The 19,748-nt window shown below is 35.8% G+C and overlaps 1 protein-coding gene across 1 annotated transcript in view; it reads left to right on the forward strand.

Moving 5' to 3' along the window:
* LOC129232654 (SH3 domain-containing protein Dlish-like) overlaps positions 1 to 19,748 on the forward strand; it is a 40,854-nt gene that overhangs the window by 20,596 nt on the left and 510 nt on the right. Inside the window, exons 3-6 of the mRNA XM_054866786.1 lie at positions 4,301 to 4,600; positions 5,453 to 5,662; positions 11,027 to 11,202; positions 12,806 to 13,098. Coding sequence (XP_054722761.1) covers positions 4,301 to 4,600; positions 5,453 to 5,662; positions 11,027 to 11,202; positions 12,806 to 13,098 — 979 coding nt within the window. The remainder of the gene's footprint in view (positions 1 to 4,300; positions 4,601 to 5,452; positions 5,663 to 11,026; positions 11,203 to 12,805; positions 13,099 to 19,748) is intronic.

Consider the following 19,748-nt stretch of genomic DNA (forward strand, 5'->3'; position numbering starts at 1 on the left):
AAGCAGGTTTATATGAACAATCGCTTAAATAGAAACCTTTTTGTGGTATTTTAACTCATTTTTAGCTGTTTCACACCAAAATGTATTTATGCAATATTATCGCTATCTTTATACATCTGTTTTGAGAAACCGTTTTTCTCATCATTTCCTATATTGTACACAGTACATAGCCTATTAAGCTGAAATTACGATGGTATTTTTGGTACTTCTTAGGTTTTTAGCTCCCCCCCCACCCAAAAAACAAAACCTATTAAAAATAATACTAGATGACAGTTACACTTTTTGAACTAAAATTTCACTTGTTCTACTTCTCTTTTACAAGAATTAGGATGCCTCTAAAAGTTCCAAAAAACAACGCTGATAAAAAAGAACATTCACAAAAATAGAATGATGCAATACTTTCACAAAAATAGGTAGCGAGAAAAAAATCCTGGATCGACCCCTGCTTTTGAAAATAAAATTAACTGTAAACGAAGTAAACGAACGGTTTGACTAATAAATAGCTAAACATTGACTCGGCTAATGCTTTTGAATTTTTTTTAGCAGAGTGTGATCAAAAAAAAAAAAGAATTATTCTTTTATGGTGGTCGGAGGCAGGTTTCACTGGTCTGGGACCAGTGGACCAGCAGTCATTTCTAACGCTGATGCACTAATATGTGTGCTATTTAGATATAAAAGATGTTCATTAAATAAAACAAATCAGCCTATTATAGTTAAGTTCAGCATTTTTAAATTAGAAATGTTACTTACTGAATTACAAACTACAAATAGAAATTGCTGTAAAGTGAAAAATAATTTTATTTTTTGAACACCATCAAATGTTACTTTGAAACATAATTTTGGTTGGCGTTAAAACGATAAGTGAAATCTATCGCAGCCATCGTACAATAAGTATGTATTTTAACGGACCCAGGTGCACCATTGGTGTTTTTTAAAAAATATGAACGGAGACAGTGTCTCATGATTTTACTTTTCGTTTTTGTGTCATCTTCAAAAATGATGTTTAGAAGTGTCATCGACGGTGTTCATAGAATCAAGTTTTTTTTTTCTTTCTAAAGCGTTTCTATGTGCAGTTTTGAAGTCTGTTTTTTTTCTTCAAAAATATTTTCATTTTAGATGTTTTTTGCAATGAGTGAAGTTTATTGAGATGTGCCCAGTCAAGAACTTAATTAGTTTATATTGGGCATGTTTAGGTTTACATGTTTCGTACCATTCGTCGAATGCACATCCGGGAAGGAGAAATACAGTAGAATATCTTTATAACGCCGACCTATATAACACAATTCTCTATAAACCACACTACTTTTCAGATGTAAACAATAGGTTTTGAAGTTTAAAAAATCCCTCTGTTTTGCTTTGCAAACATAAAAATGGTTAGGCAAATTAAATTTTGAAACAGTTTTACATCTTTCCATCTTAAATTCAAAGCTAGCTTTTAAAGAAAAATGAGTACTTACAGTAAATAGAAAATACCAGATGGCTCTGAAAATGCAGCCGTTATGCAAACCATGAAGCTAGCAGAAGTGCAGGATATTTTACTTTCTTGTAATAAAGAAACATATTTATTTGTGAATAACTAATTGTAATATTGGTGCTTTAATACTCATTGCAGATAAGACTCATTCTGAAGTGCTAATATATAGATATATTCTGAATATTAGTTTCAAAATTTGTGAAATGATCTATACAATGCAAAAACCTGTATAACGCAAAAGCTCTGGTCCCAAGGTGTACGTTACAACGGTCTTCTACTGTATATCTATATATTAGCCCTTCAGATTGAGTTGTATCTGCAATGAGTATTAAAGCACCAATGTTACAATAATTTTTTCACAGATAAATATGTTTCACAGTTAAAAGAAAGTGAATTATTCTGCACTTCTGCTAGCTTCATGACTTACATAACAGCTGCATTTTCAAGAGCCTATTGGTATTTTCTGTTTACTGTGAATGGCTAATTTTCATTTACAAGCTTTGAATTAAGATGGAAAAATGAAAAACTGTTTTAAAATTTAATTTTCCTAACAATTTTTATATTTGCAAAACAAAACAGAGGGATTTTTTGAACTTCAAAACCTATTGTTTACTTCTGAAAAATAGTGCTGTTTATAGAGAATTGCGTTACATATAGGTCGGCGTTATAAAGGTATTCTACTGTAGTTTATTTTGTTTACTTGTTCATTCATTTCGTTCATATCTTTATTTTGTCTTTATTTATTATATTATCATGTCATGTCTTTCCTCAATGTTTCTGACTATCGTGCTCTTAAGGCTCTTCACCAAAATGCTCAGAACCAACCAACATTCATTTATCAGAGCACTCAGGTATTCATTTATTAATTCATGAATGTTCTTTCATTTAGTGATTCATTTATTTGTTCTTTCTTCACTTATTTTTTTTTATTCATTCGCTCATTTTATTATCTCATATACAGGCGTCTCTTGTGTAACACAGTACATCTACAACACGGTTTTAATATCATATGGTAACAGATTTGTGATTATTGTAACAGGGTTCTGATATTACACAATACAAAACTTTAATTCGTAACTACACGGTTTTGATGTAGTTTAAAAGAAGGAATTCAATTTTTGTTCAATACACTGTTGAAAAATGTATCATAACAACTGTAATAAGTTTTTACTTTGTTTTTATGAAACTTTTACGAAAAATTGTCTGTCTTGATCTCAAAAGTTTGGTTTCCACGTATAATACAAACTTTCAACTTTTAAATACATACTTGATTTTGCTCATCAGTGTTCTAAGAGCAAAAAGGTGAATACTATTCTGACTCCAAGGCATTGTAAGAGAATAACATTAGGATTAAACAGAAGCTAAATTTGGCAAACGATAAATGAAAAATGTAGTCGAAACAAAATATGAAATTAAATAGAATGATTCTATTTATTTTATTTTGTATTTTGTTTTGTTGTTGTAATCAGTCAAACTTTATGGCTATAGAAAAGCTCGGATTTCTTTTATAGAATGCGTGTTGTTCTTAGTAAAGAAAAGCGAATAACGTTTTTTCTTGTTGTGCATGAGTTTTAATTTGGGGTGCGTAAAATAATTAAGTTTTATGGTTTATATCAACTCTTATTTTTAAATCAGTGGGTCTTTGTATGTTCTGGGCGCCAGTTTTTGTTCGTATGTTCTATTGAACCGAAATTTCAGCTATTATAAAACTTGCACCTTATGACTCAGTTTCAAAACAACACTAGGGTTCGAAAAGACGATGATGTTTTTGAAAATATCGAAAATATCCGATATTTTGATATATATATATATATTCGATATTTTCAATCAGTGCAAACTTAAGTCATTAAATAGTAACTCCTTTTTCAAATTACTGTTTATTTTATGTTATTATTATAATGCATACATTTTTGTTTTCATTATTTATATTAATAAATATACATTTTGTATAAACATTTACGTACCTTGAATGGCATTTAAGTATAAATGACATTTACAATCATTTGTAAAATGTGATAATTTAATCTATTCAAAATCAATCATTGCGTAACTGATACATTTCTATTATCTTAATTCATTTGATTAATCATTAGATGCTTTACTCATTTTTCTTTGGTTAACTGTTTTTACAAATTTTATACATTTCAGAAATAAAAAATGTGCATTAGTCACTTAACATCCATAGGACATTTTTTTTTTCTGACCAATTAAAATGGTTTCATTACAAATAATTTTATGAATAGAAAATAAATAAGGAATATTATATTAATGATGCATTAATATGTTATATGTATACATTACTTTTGATTGTTTTTAATAATAAAAAAATAATATTAATGCGATTAATGCATTTAATTTTTATATCACAGATCTCGTACTTCGAAAAAATAAATATATAAAATATCATATTTTCAAAATAAATATCAGATATATATCGTGATATATATAAACCAATATATATCGGCGAACTCTGTACAACACGGTACACATTCCTCGATTTACATTATTTCAAAGTCTCATATAACACGGTTTTGATATAACACGGAATGTGAATTTGATATAACATGATACACATTGACATGATTTATGATATGTACGTGATTAATTAGTCTAAAAAAAGAGTTAAAAAACCATTTTATAAAAAAGTCTCGTACAACACGGTTTCGATACTACACGGAACGAATTGACTGCGTTATATGAGGGATACCTGTATTTGTTTGTTTATTGCTTCATTATCTGTTTTTCCCCCCCCTTCCCGGGTGGGAGCTGCATTTTCGTTTTGCTCGGTCGTAATGCTTCCATGTCTCTCCCCCAGAGGGCGAGAAGGGTTCCAGCCGCGCCCCCCAGCATCGGCCGCATCACGGGCTCGGCCTCCATCGAGACGCTGGTGCGGGTGGGCATCGAGAAGGAGAACGGCCTCTCCCCCGACTCCAAGATGGTGGTGCTGCACGACTTCGCGCCCTGCGTGGACGACGAGCTGGAGGTGCGCCGCGGCCAGAGCGTCTCGCTGCTCTACCAGGAGAACGACTGGGTGTACGTCATCGCCGAGGGGGGCCGGGAGGGGTTCATCCCCCACTCCTACTGCGCCCCCCACGGCTCGCACTTCGCGGACCTCGCCCTCACCAGGTAGGTGGCTCCCTCTTTCCCCCCCCCCCCCCCCGCTTAAAAATGACATCTATTGAGACATGAATTTAAATTGTTTTTACAAAATGTAATTCAACTCCTCAGGGAATAATGAGGAAGGCTTACTCCTGTGTTAGAACTCATTAAAATCATTAACATTTTACGTTATGTTTTAACATGACATAACATGTGTTGTTTTAAAATTCTCATGTTTTGATTCAAAAATGAGAGATTTGGACAAGAAACGGAGGTCGCAGAAAAGGCCATTCTTTTACTGCCGATGTCCATGATCAAAGAGAACTAAGTATGAGCTCTACAGCCAATTTTTGTTTTTTAAAAGAGAGAAAAAAAAATCCAAATTTTTTAATGGATGGATACAATCAGCATGGGGCAAAAACGTATTTTAGAAGAAATAACAATGGGTTATTTCTTTCTTTTTTTTTCTTTTATTGTACTTTATTTATCTAAATTGAAAATTTGACTAAAATACTGACACAGAAGTCGTTTCGGCCTGTGCTGTGAAAAAAGACTTTTTGAAATTTTTATTTCAGTTATTTTATTTTGAACTTAATTTTAGACAGGAAGCAGAATCAAGTCCTCATGCATTGGTTTGTGCAGTACAGCCCGTAAAGGCTCTCGCGACTCTTAAGCTGATAGAACTGGCCGATCGACCCGATGCATGGAAAACCACAACTTTTGTTTAATTGGTTTACCTCAGAGCTGGTCTTATATTTTAATAACTCTCCTCAGTGCGGTCGTGCGAGAGGAGTCATGAAAATTAAAATTTGATTGTTTGTAGTTTGGAGTCGAAGCCCTTCCTTCGTCTCACTCCTGTGTCTTCTTCCTCTCCCCCAGGCACAAGAAGCTCCCCCGGGCGGCCGCGTCCGCCGCCGTGGGGGTGGCGGAGGACGGCGCCTCCTCCCGGGGCACGCACAGCGCCACCGACTCGGGGCAGCACTCGGACGCGGAGAGCTACGCGCCGCCCCCGCCGCCCAACAACGACAACTCCTCCTCCCAGGGATCCCTGCCGGACGTGCACCCGTTCTTCAAGGACCCTGCCGGGCGGTGAGTATGGCCGTCCCTCTCGTTCGGTCTCGTTCGACGACGAGGGGTGAATGTCAAATTGAAATGTCGTTGAAGCTGTTGTGAAAGTAATAGTAAAATTGAAATTTTGTTAAAGCTGTTGTAAAAGTAATAGTAAAATAGAAATTTTGTTAAAAGCTGTAGTAAAAGTACAGTTGGCTCTCTGTTTAACGACTTTCAAGGGACCTCAAAAAATCGTCCTTAAGTAGAAATCGTCCTTAAATAGAATGCTTTTAAAACTAAAGGAACCATTTGGGACCGTGAGACGCCGTCGTTAAGTAGAGAAAGTCGTTAAATAGAGCGTCGTTAAACAGAGAGCCAACTGTAATAGTAAAATTGAAATTTTGTTAAAGCTGTTGTAAAAGTAATAGTAAAATAGAAATTTTGTTAAAAGCTGTAGTAAAAGTGCAGTTGGCTCTCTGTTTAACGACTTTCAAGGGACCTCAAAAAATTGTCCTTAAGTAGAAATCGTCCTTAAATAGAATGCTTTTAAAACTAAAGTGGACCATTTGGGACCGTGAAACGCCGTCGTTAAGTAGAGAAAGTCGTTAAATAGAGCGTCGTTAAACAGAGAGCCAACTGTAATAGTAAAGTTGAAATTTTGTTAAAGCTGTTGTAAAAGTAATAGTAGTAACCGATTTTTCCGACATATTCATGCATGTGTGTGCGAATGAGGATGTTTGTTATCGACTTGAATGCAAAAAAAGGACCATTTTTTTTCTAAAGGAAAAAATATATATACAGTTGGCTCTCTGTTTAACGACTTTCACGGGACCGCAAAAAATCGTCCTTAAATAGAAAACGTCCTTAAATAGAATGCTTTTAACACTACAGTGGACCATCTGGGACCGTGAAAAGCCGTCGTTAAATAGAGAAAGTCGTTAAATAGAGCGTCGTTAAACAGAGAGCCAACTGTATTTTAAACTCTTTTACAGCTTTGGAGTTGAACTGTCACGCTGCTGTAGTTTTTGTTTATTTTAGTTAGAGGAAGCATTATATTCACGATATAAATTAAAAATAAAAGTTGCCCTAGTTTTAATACGTAATTGCTTACGTTTTATCACTCGGTTATTGTTTTTCAATCTGTGTTTTGCTGAAGAGTTTTCGTTAAAACATGGTTGTTGGGTAACCTTTTAAAAAATGAAGAATCTTTTTTTGCTTCGAAATATTTAAAAGTTGAGTTTTAAATGAACTTATTTTTCTTGACACTACCAACTCTTACATCAAGGAAGATTTTATGCAAAGAGTTGTTGACAACTGTTTTGCAAAAAATATTTTTCAGTGAACGTTCTTAATAAAGGAATCAGTAGAATTCATTAATTGACCCCTTGAACTTTTAGACTTGATAAAAACTTTTAGTTTGGGGACTTGATAAAAACTCCAAATGAGATGAAGTATGCACTTTTTAAAAAGTTTTCTAGTATTTAAAACAGGGTTGGCAAAAGCTTTTGCCACGGGTGGAAAAAAAGCGTTTTTTTCCGCCCAGCAAGAATAGGTTTTTGACAGTTTTTGCCAACTAGGATTTGCAATAACAACTAGGTTTGCAATAATGCAAATAGGATTTGCATTAACAACTTATCGATACATTTTTTAGAAGTTGCATGTGAATAAAAAGATTGAAAAATGCTTTGATAAAATATTTATTTCATTAGTTTGCTTGTTCAAACTGAATCTAATGTTTAATTTGTTTTGAGAGAGTTAAATATTTGCAACATTTTTGTTTTTAAATCTTTTACACGTTACCAACAAAATTTACAATTTGTATCAATGAAGACCTGAATATATTTGTTAGCTTACAATGTGAAAGTAATTAGCTTGTTTTTTTATATAGCAATTTTTTCAAACATTCCATATTTTTTTTAAATTGTACCTGTTAAATCAGTTTGCAACAATAAAATAAAAGAAATTGAGATAAATTAAAATTATTTCCTTAAATAAAACGTCATTTAAATACCAGTCCATAACATCTTTGAAAAGCTATTTATTGTTTCAGCATAGAATAAACTAGTTTCGTAAGGGTAGTAATTGACAAACGGTTTCAGATTTTTGATTTTACAAAAGAAAAATTTGAGAAATATCTTTCTAGTGTAGCTGTATTTGCATGACACGCTTGTAGAGCTGTAACTAATTACGAAGAAGTAAAGTTAATATAAAATGCATCTATCAAACTAAACTGCTTTATTTCTTTAGATAGCAAAAAAGTTACCGTTTTCCTTTATTATTCAAAGCTACTCTCAGTCAAAACTAGATAGGACCCGGCAAAAATAGGTTTTTGCCAATGGGGGGGGGGGGGAGCCTAAACACTTACAATTTTTAATAAATTTACTAATTTCAAAGACATAATTCTTTTCAAGTATTCAAATGATTGGACTTGGATAAAAATAGTTTACGTATTGCAACAGGCAACATGTCATAGCAGAGATTTAAAATCATTGTTATTACTATTACAATGCATTTTTTTCTATTTAATCATTAATCTAATTAATAATAAAATTGACAAGTAAAATTTTTATTCAGTGTTATATATTTACACCATTACTATTCCATAATTAACATAACTTAATGCAACTTTATTGGTCATTCAGTTTTGTCATTTTTTGCCGATGGGGGGGGGGGAGCCTAAACACTTACAATGTTTAGTAAATTTACTAATTTCAAAGACATAATTCTTTTCAAGTATTCAAATGATTGGACTTGGATAAAAGTAGTTTATGTGTTGCAACAAGCAATATGTCATAGCAGAGATTTAAAATCATTGTTATTACTATTACAATGCATTTTTTTTCTATTTAATAATTAATCTAATTAATAATAAAACTGATAAGTAAAATTTTTAATTCAGTGTTATATATTATTTACACCATTACTATTCCATAATGAACATAACTTAATGTAACTTTATTGGTCTTTGGGTTTTTGCCATTTTTTTTATTTTTGCCGGTTTTTCCATTTTTTCTATGGTTTTTTCCACTGACCTGGCAATAATACCTTTTTGCCGGCAAAATGACCGACCCTGATTTAAAAGATAGTAATATCGAAACAGTGTTATATGAGGGATGCCTGTATAGGCTCTTTTTTCTTTTCGTATGAAGCATTTGTATGAAAAAAATGAGGTGATGTTTTCTGACACGATTCTATTTCTGAAATACGTTCATTCTGAAAAGAATAAAATAACAGATTTTTTTGAAAAATACAGCGCACTTTTCGTAAAGCACTCAAAAGGACCGTCAAGAAAAATGTGCCTGTTTCACCACTCAAACTTATGATTGGAAGCTAGATAATGATGAGAAATTCTCTACCTGAGACTTTTCCTCATTTCATACTTGCCAACGGGAGACTCCCATTTTTTGCTTTCATCTCCCGATTTCCGTTTTTTTACGATTTTCTCCCGTTTTTGCAGTTTTTTTTCAGTCAATCATTAAAAGTTTCACTTTCTTCTCGATAGATGGCGCCATTTTCTAGTCGACCAATGTCAGGGAATAAGAATTTTTCCAATTAATGACTCATTTAGTAAAAATTAATTTTTCAGAAGCTTTCCCCATTTGCATGTTCGACGAAGCACGTGCTTTGCCGAAAATGGCAGCAGATTTCAATCCTTTTGCATCTTGAAATTTGTTCAATTATTTTGAATGTTTAAAGTTTTTTTAACATGTGCTACCCTATACCTACTTATTTTATATTATATTTTCATTATATATTGATTTCCTTTTTTTCGTATTTTAGTAATTAAATTTTTGTAGCTACTTTTCTGGTAGAGACTGAAGAATGTACGAAGCTTTAAGCAAATTCACTCCTTATTATTCAGCTTTTCCTTTGCAGTATATTTTTCTTGCCGCTACCAATTTGCTTACATGTGCAAAAAATCCCCATTTCACTTTAAATTAATATTCATGTTATTTAAAAGCATAATTTAATTATTCTGTAGCGAGGATATGTGGATGGTGAATCGCCTATATACCTCTAGTAAAGTCTCCTGTATTTTTTCCTTCGAAGGTTGGCAAGTATGTCATTTGTAGAGTCATTTTCTCCGAATTATTAAAAAAATTACGGGAATACTTGAATTGTCCTTTCTGACCAGAAAGGTCATTTTGTCCGTCCGAGTGCATTATGAAAAGTGCTTAGTACAGCGAAGCACCGTTTATATTTTTCTCTTTCATACATTTTTAGCATTTATATCTTTTTCAAATGAGTCACTGCAGAGTCCAATACATATTAACATATACAGTCGTCCCTCGTATAACACGGTACTTCTACAACACAGTTTCGATATGAACACACGGTACGAAACTTGAATTTTATGCTTCATGATTTTGATGTAACTCGCATGTTATCTTTAAAAAAAGATTCATTTAAATTTCATTTTTGTTTAAGCCGTTATGTTCATGTTCGATAACTCTAATCAGTTTTTACTTTGTTTCTATGAAACTTGGTTTCGTTAGAACAAGGTACATATCCCATGATTGACTTTATTTCCAAGTCTCATATAACATGGAACACGGTTCCGAAACAACATGATACATGTTGACATGATTTTTACTGCGCACATGATTAATTAGTGTGAAAAAAAAGTAAAAATGTCATTTTTAAAAAAGTCTCGTATAACGCAATTTCAATACTGCACAGAACAAATGAACCGTGTTATACGAGGGACACCTGTACCTATTATAAGTTTTTTCATTTGTATGTTTTTTCATACAGTCCCTTCTAAAAGATATAAACATACTTCACCGTATTTTTTTTAAAAATTACTTAAATCGGTGATATTTTATTGTTTACATTTCTTGCCGATGACATCACAAATGATAAAATGCCATTTTCACAGAACAAAATATTTAATTCGCACCTTTACTCACGTGTATTGGCAACGATAGGGTTGATAGCAAGCGTAGAGCTCCATATCTGATTCGCTTCTTGATTATCATAACGTGGAAACGTAGTAGAAAGATGCGGCAAAGTGCATCGTTTGTGACAAGCTTTGTTTGAAAAATCGGACCTTTTAAAAAAATGAATTAAAAAGTAACTGTTGGGAAAATGAAAGTATTTTCTGGGTCCATGTGATTTTTTTTGCTCATTCTATCCATTTCAATGACTAAAAATAGTACTTTTAACTGAAGGAAACCACCCCATTGTGTTATGTTTTTTGTTTGTTGAATCATGGGTCGTTTTTAACTCGTTATTATGTGCATGTGAAAGTATTTTAAATGCATTTAATTAGTACCCTCATTTATGTACCTAACTCATGTTCAGTTTGTTCTTTCACTTTCAATCCACGTGGAGTTTCAAGAATGGATTGAGCGAAACGTTTTGTTTTTCGAAACGACGGTTAACGTTCTTGTCTGTCTGCAGGTACATTGTCCTGTACACGTTCATCGCGCGTGACGAGAACGACGTGAGCGTGGAGCGGGGAGAGATGGTGACGGTCCTGAACCGGGAGGACCCGGACTGGTTCTGGATCGTTCGTTCCGACGGACAGGAGGGCTTCGTGCCCTCCGCGTTCGTCTGCCCGGCCGACGTGCTGCACGGTGAGTGTGACCTCCCTTTTTTCGGACCTGGACGGGGGGAAAAGGGGAAAAACGTGGGGACGGGGAAAACTTCCCGAAAAGTGTTCATTTAGGGGAACATGGGGCAAAGTGAAAAGGTGAAATATTTACTCTGCTTTTAGCTCCACCTATGGGGTATTATTTTAACTATGTAGTATTTTGTGTAGTCTATTCCAGTCAGGAAAAAAATATTGCCGAACATTAAAGCATTTGGTAATACAGGGAATTTTTAAAAACATGGCACTCATATTGTAATATTTTGTTATTGGTCAAAAATTATTTTTGTTACTATAAAATGATAAAGTTCTTTTTATTAACATTTTAAATATTAATTGAGATCTCCTAATATTTAATGCAGTATTTATTTAGTCAATATTAATCTTTTTTGTATTTTAAATAAATTGTACATTTAGTCGAGTACGTACGGGGCAAAGTGAAATTGTTTGTTTGATTACTCAATCATCAAATGTAAATCACTTGCATTTTCATTTATTAATTAATTTATTTACAGTCCTTCATTTAGTAATTCACATATTTATTCATTAATGTGCTAATTTTCTTATTCATTCATTCATTCTTTTACTTGCTCATTTATTTTTCTTCATATATTAATTGATTTATTCATTTAATTATTCGTTTATTGTTTCATTATCTTTTCCTTCATGTATTCAACCTTTTATTTACTGATTATTTTGATCAAAAAAAAAAGTTTTATAATAGAATAAAAAAATATTTCATTAGAAAAATATTTTATTTTTCACTTTGCCCCAGGAAAAAAAAATTGAAAATTTTCCACCTTTTTTTTTTGTAGATTTAAAATTTACTGCCAAAAGTAAAAAATGCAGTTCAGAGCAAGTTTTATTACAAAATACAATGTTTCTTCTTTGTGTACTGTAATTTTCAAATCCAGTTCAAATGAGTGAATCGCCCGAATGACGTCACTTTACATGAGATGTGTTTGTTTGCATCGGAGCGATCGTGTCCGAACCAATCTGCATGGGGCAAAAACGTATTTTTTAAGTTAGAAATAACACTATGTTCCTTCTTTTTTACTATTGTTTGAGAGAAAAGTTGACTGAAATGTTAATGAGCAGCCCTATTTTTGCCACATGCAGGACCAAAAATGTACACAGAAATATTCACATTAATGTAAAAAAGTCCATTGTATTCACATATTAATAATAAATCAAACTAGATAAATTTTCAAAAAGTTACATGCCCAAAAATTCCAATCTATTACAAATATAAATTTGGATCATATTTCCCCCAAAAATTATATCACAAAAATTCCTAAGTTTTATTTCAGAAAATGGATTTGTCAAGGCATCTCAGCTAAGTTTAATTTTGAATTCACATATACTTATTTAAATCATTTTTCATTCGCTAATTTTCTCAAAAAATATTATATGTCAATGTTTATTCTGTTGATTCTGTATAGGACTCCAAATTTTTAGTTTAAAAAATAATAGTAATTTTTTTTTCTTTTTTAAAAATTATTTAGCAAAAAACTTGACTAAAATGTCAACATTTATCAATAAACATTCAATGTGTGTGTGACTTCTCCTCTTCTCTCTCTCTCCCCCAGACCACGTGGGCGCGGTGTCGGGCGGCGCGGCACCCCACCAGGCGGGGGGCCCGGGCCCCGGCGCCCCCGCCCCGGAGGACCTCCGCTTCCACGGCAGCGAGCTGGTGATGCTGTACGACTACAAGGCCCAGGCCCCCGATGACCTGAGCGTCCGGCGGGGGGACTGGGTGTACGCGGACATGAACAACCAGACCGTGGACGGCTGGCTCTGGGCCTATGCACCCAAGACGCGCAAGTACGGGTTCATCCCCAAGGCGTACGCCCGGCCCCCCCGCCATGACCTCCTTATGAGGGTGAGCCCCCGCACGGCGGACTCCTCCACCCCCCGACCGGGGGGCCGCCGCCGTGTCGACCGAGCTTGCGGTGCCACCCCATGTGAATCCGGTCCGTCCGTTGTGTTGCACCCCGGCAAAGAAAGCGACATGGCTCAAAAAAAAATTTTTTTTATATGTGCGCCGTGTCGACCGAGCTCGTGTGAATCCAGTTCGTCCATCGTGTCGCACCCTGGCGAAAAAAGTGACACGACTCAAAAAATTTTTGTAAAATAAATGTATGCTCTTCTGATTGAAAACTAAATGGAATGCTCTGTCTTGCTACAAAGCGCAAACTTGCACAAAGTTAATTTCCATAACTGGTGGTGTGATACAATCGATGAGGAATCATCCTTGAAATTGTATAATTTAGAAGAAACGTAAAGAACCTAACCTGTAAATATCGTTTCATTTTTTTGTGCTTATTGTAATAACTTTGATGCTAAATTGCTTAAAACTACCTTCGCATAAGATCTTGATTTTCTTCGATGCTGTTTTTGGGTCGTGTCCTTTTTCTTGCCAGGCTGCACGTGCCACGGAGTCACGTGACTGATTCATTCCTTTTGCCATCCGTCCGACAAACTCGCTCTTCATGTTATCTGGCTCAAGTGCATGAGAAGCTCTTCCTCCCAGAGATGTATCGTGTGTGCCATCGTTTCTGTGTGAGCAGGTCCGATTCGTTTGTCCTGCCATCCATCTTCATGTGCCAACTGGCATGCCTGTCGAATTCACTCCGTAGACTATATTTCACGTTGTGCCGGTCCGAGTTGCTTCCCGTGCCGTCCATCACCTTGCCATGAAGTATGTGTGATGGATTCATCTGTCTAAAAAAACTCAGTGCACTTACCTAGTGTGTCCGTCATCCTAGAGGCCATCCAGTGCTCCGGTTCATCCGTCGAGTGCGGTCGGCATACTCGTGCTTCGGACCGTCCACCATGCCATCCTGATGCCATGGATCATGCATGCCGGATTCACTCTCCTCCATGTCCGTCGGAATCCCTATCGTGCCTTTCAGACTCCCGGCCCAGACTCCCAGCCGTCAGACATCTACCTCCCATCGTGTGTGCGGCATCAAAATTTTCTTAATGCTTAATGCCTATCACATTTGCTTGTAATAGTGATCCTCCGCCGATACACAAACAACGCTACCTGGCGGCAAGACGTGGATGGCGTTGCTATGACGATGGATCCAAACAATTTCAAATCAAATGGTTAATTGGTGAATTTCAAAATTTAAATTAAAAAGTTAACCAATGGTGTTCTCTGCTATTAATTTCTAATACTTTCGACCTTCGATAGATGCCATCGCAAGAGTACCAAAATTGTGCTTACTAGAATCATTTTGCTCTATGCTAAAAGCAAGAAAGCGATAGGCATTTAGTATTTAAGCTGCGTTGGTGGCATCCAATCCCTTCCCGTCCATCTTTTAACATTCCCTCCAGTCTGGCCGTTGGACTCGCTCCGGAGGCTGCCATACAGATGCCGGATTCACCTCATTTGCCTCCGTCTCGGTGTGCAGGACAGACTCTAGGCCATCTATCAGTGTGGATGCCATTTCCATCCACCACATTTGTTGTCTAGATGGACTCTCGTCGCCTAGCTACCCAGCATTCGTGTTGGTACGAGTCGCTCCCTGTGCCTTCCATCACCTTACCATGAAGTGTAATGGATTCATCCGTCTAACTCAGTGTACCTACCTAGTGTGCTCGTCATCCTAGAGGCCATCTAGTGCTCCAGTTCATCCATCGAGTGCTGTATTCGTGCTCCGGGCCGTCCACCTGTGCCATCTGGATGCCATGGACCTTGCATGCCGGATTCTCCTCACCATCCGCCCAAATCGTGCCTTTCGTACCCCCAGCCGTCTGACACGCGTGCCTCCCATCATGTGTGCGGTATTGCCGTCCATCTTTTAATGTTCCATCCAGTCTGGCCACGAGACTGGCTCCGGAGGCTGCCGTACAGATGCCTAACAATCGGTGACAACAATCTAGACAACCGGGCCATCTATGAGTGTGGGTGCCAGGTTCACTGTTCTATCCATCCACCATATTTGTTGTCTAGACGAACTCTCGTCACCTAGCCGCCCAGCATTCATGCCATCCGGTACTGGTGCCTTTTCCACGTTCCCCGACACCGGTCGCCCTGCCGTCCATTTCACGCTGCGTTCTCTGTCTCGTGCCACCGCCCGGTACTTGCCGGATCCACGGTTCGAGTCGCCAGTGCTACGTTTGGTTTGCGTAACGCTCGTTATACTGACAGAGTCCTCAGAGTCATTCTCGAACTGAAATACGAATGTCCACCGTTGCTGTTCGAGCAGCAGTCTACTGAAATACGAATGAGTGAGAGAGATTGGGAGTTGGATACTTGTTTTTTAAAATCTTTGACTGCCGTGGCTATTGTTTGCTCCCGATCACACGTTTGTTTAGCTTTTTATAAAGAAATGATTGCAGGGACAATGTAGGTTGGGAGTCATGTCGTAAGCCCTTGGCTTTCTGAAATATTACCAAATCCTTGTTTGGTTATATCAACTTGTGAGGTATGTCGCACAGACTTAGATGAAACGAAAAGCTTTCTGCGAACACAAATCCTAACTGGAAAATTTTCTGCAAGTAATTATTTTGCCTAATTCACCCTTGAATAAAGAATTAAATTTATATTCAAATATGAAAGAGACAAAGAAAAAAGTGCTTTAAATCTTTTTCTTTTTTTTACAATAATATATAGTTTGTGCTTATTTTTCATCAACTGAAAAAAAATGCCAAAACCATTATTTTTTTTCACACATGTGCTTTAAAAGGCTTTCAAAAAAAAAAAGGCTTCAATAGAAGTAAGCTGGGATTTTTTAAAATGTCCCTTAAAAAAAATTAATTTTTTTTTTTTTGTTTCTGAAATTAACGTTAGCAGTTTTTAAAAAAATTTCTGCAGAGCCAAAATTTTTCTGCGAATGCAACCTCTATGACGCTTTCTCTCTAACACTCGACTCGGCAGTTGACGATAATTTATTTATTGGACGAGATCAAGTCCGGTTAACCTGAAACGACGATCGTGGTCCGACGAATACCGGGTTCGACCGTTTATATGTAGAAATACACAATATGCATAAAAAGATTGTAAATATCAAAGATAAGGAGCCTTTTTCTAAATATAGAAATAGCTTATGTCTTCTCATTATTCACATAAAACTCAGTTACATGTCTTTAGCAGAAACAAAAGACTATAAATAAATATTTTGGCAGTCCGTAGATATCCGGTGAATACAAACGACTTTCATAGCGGAAATTCGAGTTCACTTACAAGGCAATCTATGAAAAAGGTAACAAGTATGCCAGAGTTAGGTTCGGTGAATGCTATTCTCGAAGAGCAATTTTTCGTGCAAATCTTCGAAACAATATGGCCGAGCACGTTCCTTTTGCATATCAGAAATGCATGCACAGAAAATTCCCTTCTTTTACACGAGGGAATCCGCAATTTTTACGGTAAACGCGTCTTTAATGCCCATAAGATCATGGGAGCACACTCATTTGAATGAATAGCGTTTGTTTTATAAGCCCAATTCTTTCTCAATTAAAATAACTCATATTTTGTACAGTGTCTTGTACAGATGTCGGTTATTATATGGGCTTTGTTTAAGAAATCCCTACTTCAATTTTAAAATTCACTTTCTGACGCTAGCTTTCGTCGTCGAACATATTCGTGCCGAATTTTAATGCACGTTTTTCAAAGTGATGAATATATGCCTTACTCTTCAGATTTTCATGTTTAAACAATATGAACCATGCGCAAATTGTTGGGCACATAAACAAGAGACAGAGAAAGAAAAGAGCTTATTTTCTTTACCCGTAGTCGACTTTTTATCTTCGGAAAGTTTTAACTTCTCTCGCATCCGACTGGTTCGGATGTGATTTTCAAACAGACTTTGAGGATGGACTGTTGTCCTTTGTATATACTGAAACTGTTCAGTGACTATTCCAGTGTCCAATCGTAAGAGTCGAACGACCTCGTGGATTCCGGAAGGATCGGAAATCTTCCGTCCGTTATCCGAGGACGAATGACGATGTTGTGTATGCTTAAAATACACCTCCAGCTCGGTTATTCCATCCGAGGACTGCAGCTTCGTGTTTTTTACAGGGGTGATTGTGGTCCGGTATTTTACCGAATTTCCGGTATTTTCGGGCGTATTTCCGGTATTTTCATGTCCGAAAATACCGGAATTACGTTCTTTTTTCGTTATGCTTTTTATCTCCCTACCTCTGCAATTTATTTTAAATTACATAATACTCATCAAATATACCTGCAAGAGCGTTAAGATGGACAACTATAACTTAAGATGGACAAATGTCAAGATAATTTGTATAACACCAGCTCAAAAGTAACTTTGTAACCCATTAAAAATTTAATCAAACGTACACACACTATTTTGACTCGGAACTATTTAAAACTATGGCAAAGATGCGCTTAAGTAATAAGGGCCAAAGATTACCCCCCCCCCCCCCCCCCCCGGTTCTCGCTTTGAAACTTTCAGGTATTTCTTGATGAACTCACAATCACCCCTGTTTTTAGCACTCGTCAGCCCGGAATAGGAATCACATGAGCTGGAGGCGAAAATCCTCTTAAGGGAACCAAGAGAGCCAAACAAACCGGTAGCTAATGCAGAATTAGCGAACCAGATGAGCCCCAAAGCAGAATACTGCTAAATTTGCGACGTACATCGCAGAACAGATGCCTGAGCTGCAGAACAATTCTGTTCAAATGTGAGAGGAAAACTGACAAATTTTCTGCAAATTTCTGCAGAAAATCTGCAGAAACTGCAATGGAGAAAATATGTAGAAACTGCAGATTTTCTACAAGTATCTTCCAACTCAAGATCGAATTTTGCAGAAATGCTGCATAATTCTTAAAATTAGAAGAAAATGTAAAATTCTTGCAAATTACGATAATTTGGTGGAAAGCTCGCGATGTTGAATTCGATAAGTCCTTTGTAGGACTTTCACAATCGATCTTCATCCACCACATTTTCCGCCACACACGTATGTTTTCGAAACATGCCAACATTGAAACACGTCCATCGCCAGAAATTCCGTGCCACATTTAAGATTTCAATCCCTTTGCATCCAGGAAATATTTCAAATATTTAGAAAGTTTTGAAGTGTTTTATTATATGCAACCAAAACTCTACTCATTTTATTTATTATTTCAGTAATTTCTTTATTTAGTAACATTATTTTAATTACTCTTTCATGCCACGCAAAATTAACCAAAAAAATGTGGTTTGATACCTAGGCTTGGATTTTTATGAAATTTTGTATCTTTGCTCTTTCTATGCATTTTAGAAAGCATATAAATTATTTTTGGAGAATCTCAATCGGTTTAGGTTTGACACCTTGTTAAAGTTTTTTTTTTAATTTATAGTTTTCATGATCAACTAATTTTACAAATTCAGTGCTCTTTAATTAGTCATTTGTTTGAAAGCTGTGAAGTTTCCGGAAATATCTCATTTCCACAGAAATAAATAGCAACAGTCCAGTTAAAAAAAAAAAAAAAAAATCCTATATGAAACGATTTTGATTTTTGGCACGCAATTTGTGGAAAATGTCACATTTTTTCGCGTACAATGCTTGAAGTACTTGCAGAACAATTTTGGTCAAATGATTTTACATCGCAGAACATCGTAAAGTATTCTGCTTTGGGGCAGATGAGCGACCGAAACAATGGTTCGTTTCAACTCGAAGATTGATGGCAAAGCTAAGGTATTTTGTAGCAAGTCTGGCCCTCTTGGCTCCCTTAAGAGATTTTTCGCCTCCAGCTCATGTGATTCCTATTCCGGGCAGACGAGTGCTAAAAAGCACGAAACCGCAGTCCTCGGATGGAATAACTGAGCTGGAGGTGTGTTTTAAGTATTTCTGCTTTAGCCCTGGCTTTAGGGCGGTAACTTACTACAAGATGTTATGTATGGTTTGTTTTTGTGTTTTTTTTAAAAGATATATATCAACGTCTGTTAATTTGTGATTTGTACAGTAGCCTTACTTGAAGTTTGTTGTTTAAGGTGTTATTAAATCGCTCGTTTGGATGAAGAGTGCGACAATACGAAATTTATAATGTTCTTTTTTTTTTCGCTTTTCAATGGACGTTATCTTCTTTGGAAAATAATGACAGATTTTTTTTTGTTCCCATATTAACTGCTGGAGAGCACAGTAAAAAAAAACTTTAATTATATACAATTTGTATACAAAACTTTAATTATATTTTCTTTATACAATTTGTTTAAAGAAAAGTAAACTTTTCTTTATACTAATTGCCTGAAGAGTTCAACTTCAAAATTTCATTTTTTCATATTGTGGTATTCTTTTTCCAAATGAGCGAAATGTTTTTTTGTAAATGAAAAAGTGTTTATTGTCCCTCTCGTTGGGGCGGCCTGAGTTGATCTGAATTGTAGCAACTGAACTTATCTCATTTTTGGTTGTACATTTTACTGCTAGTATGTGGTTTTTTTTTCTCCTATGGGGGGTTGAACACTTGTTAACCTGACACCTGACCTTCAACCCGTGTTAATCCGAGATGCAATTTCGATTTCCACTAAAAATTCTGTTTTTTTTTTTTTGTTTTTTTTTTCAGTAGGGCACTGACATAGGTTT

Source organism: Uloborus diversus, unplaced genomic scaffold (genome assembly GCF_026930045.1).
Source record: "Uloborus diversus isolate 005 unplaced genomic scaffold, Udiv.v.3.1 scaffold_13, whole genome shotgun sequence".
Taxonomy (NCBI): Eukaryota; Metazoa; Arthropoda; class Arachnida; order Araneae; family Uloboridae; genus Uloborus; species Uloborus diversus.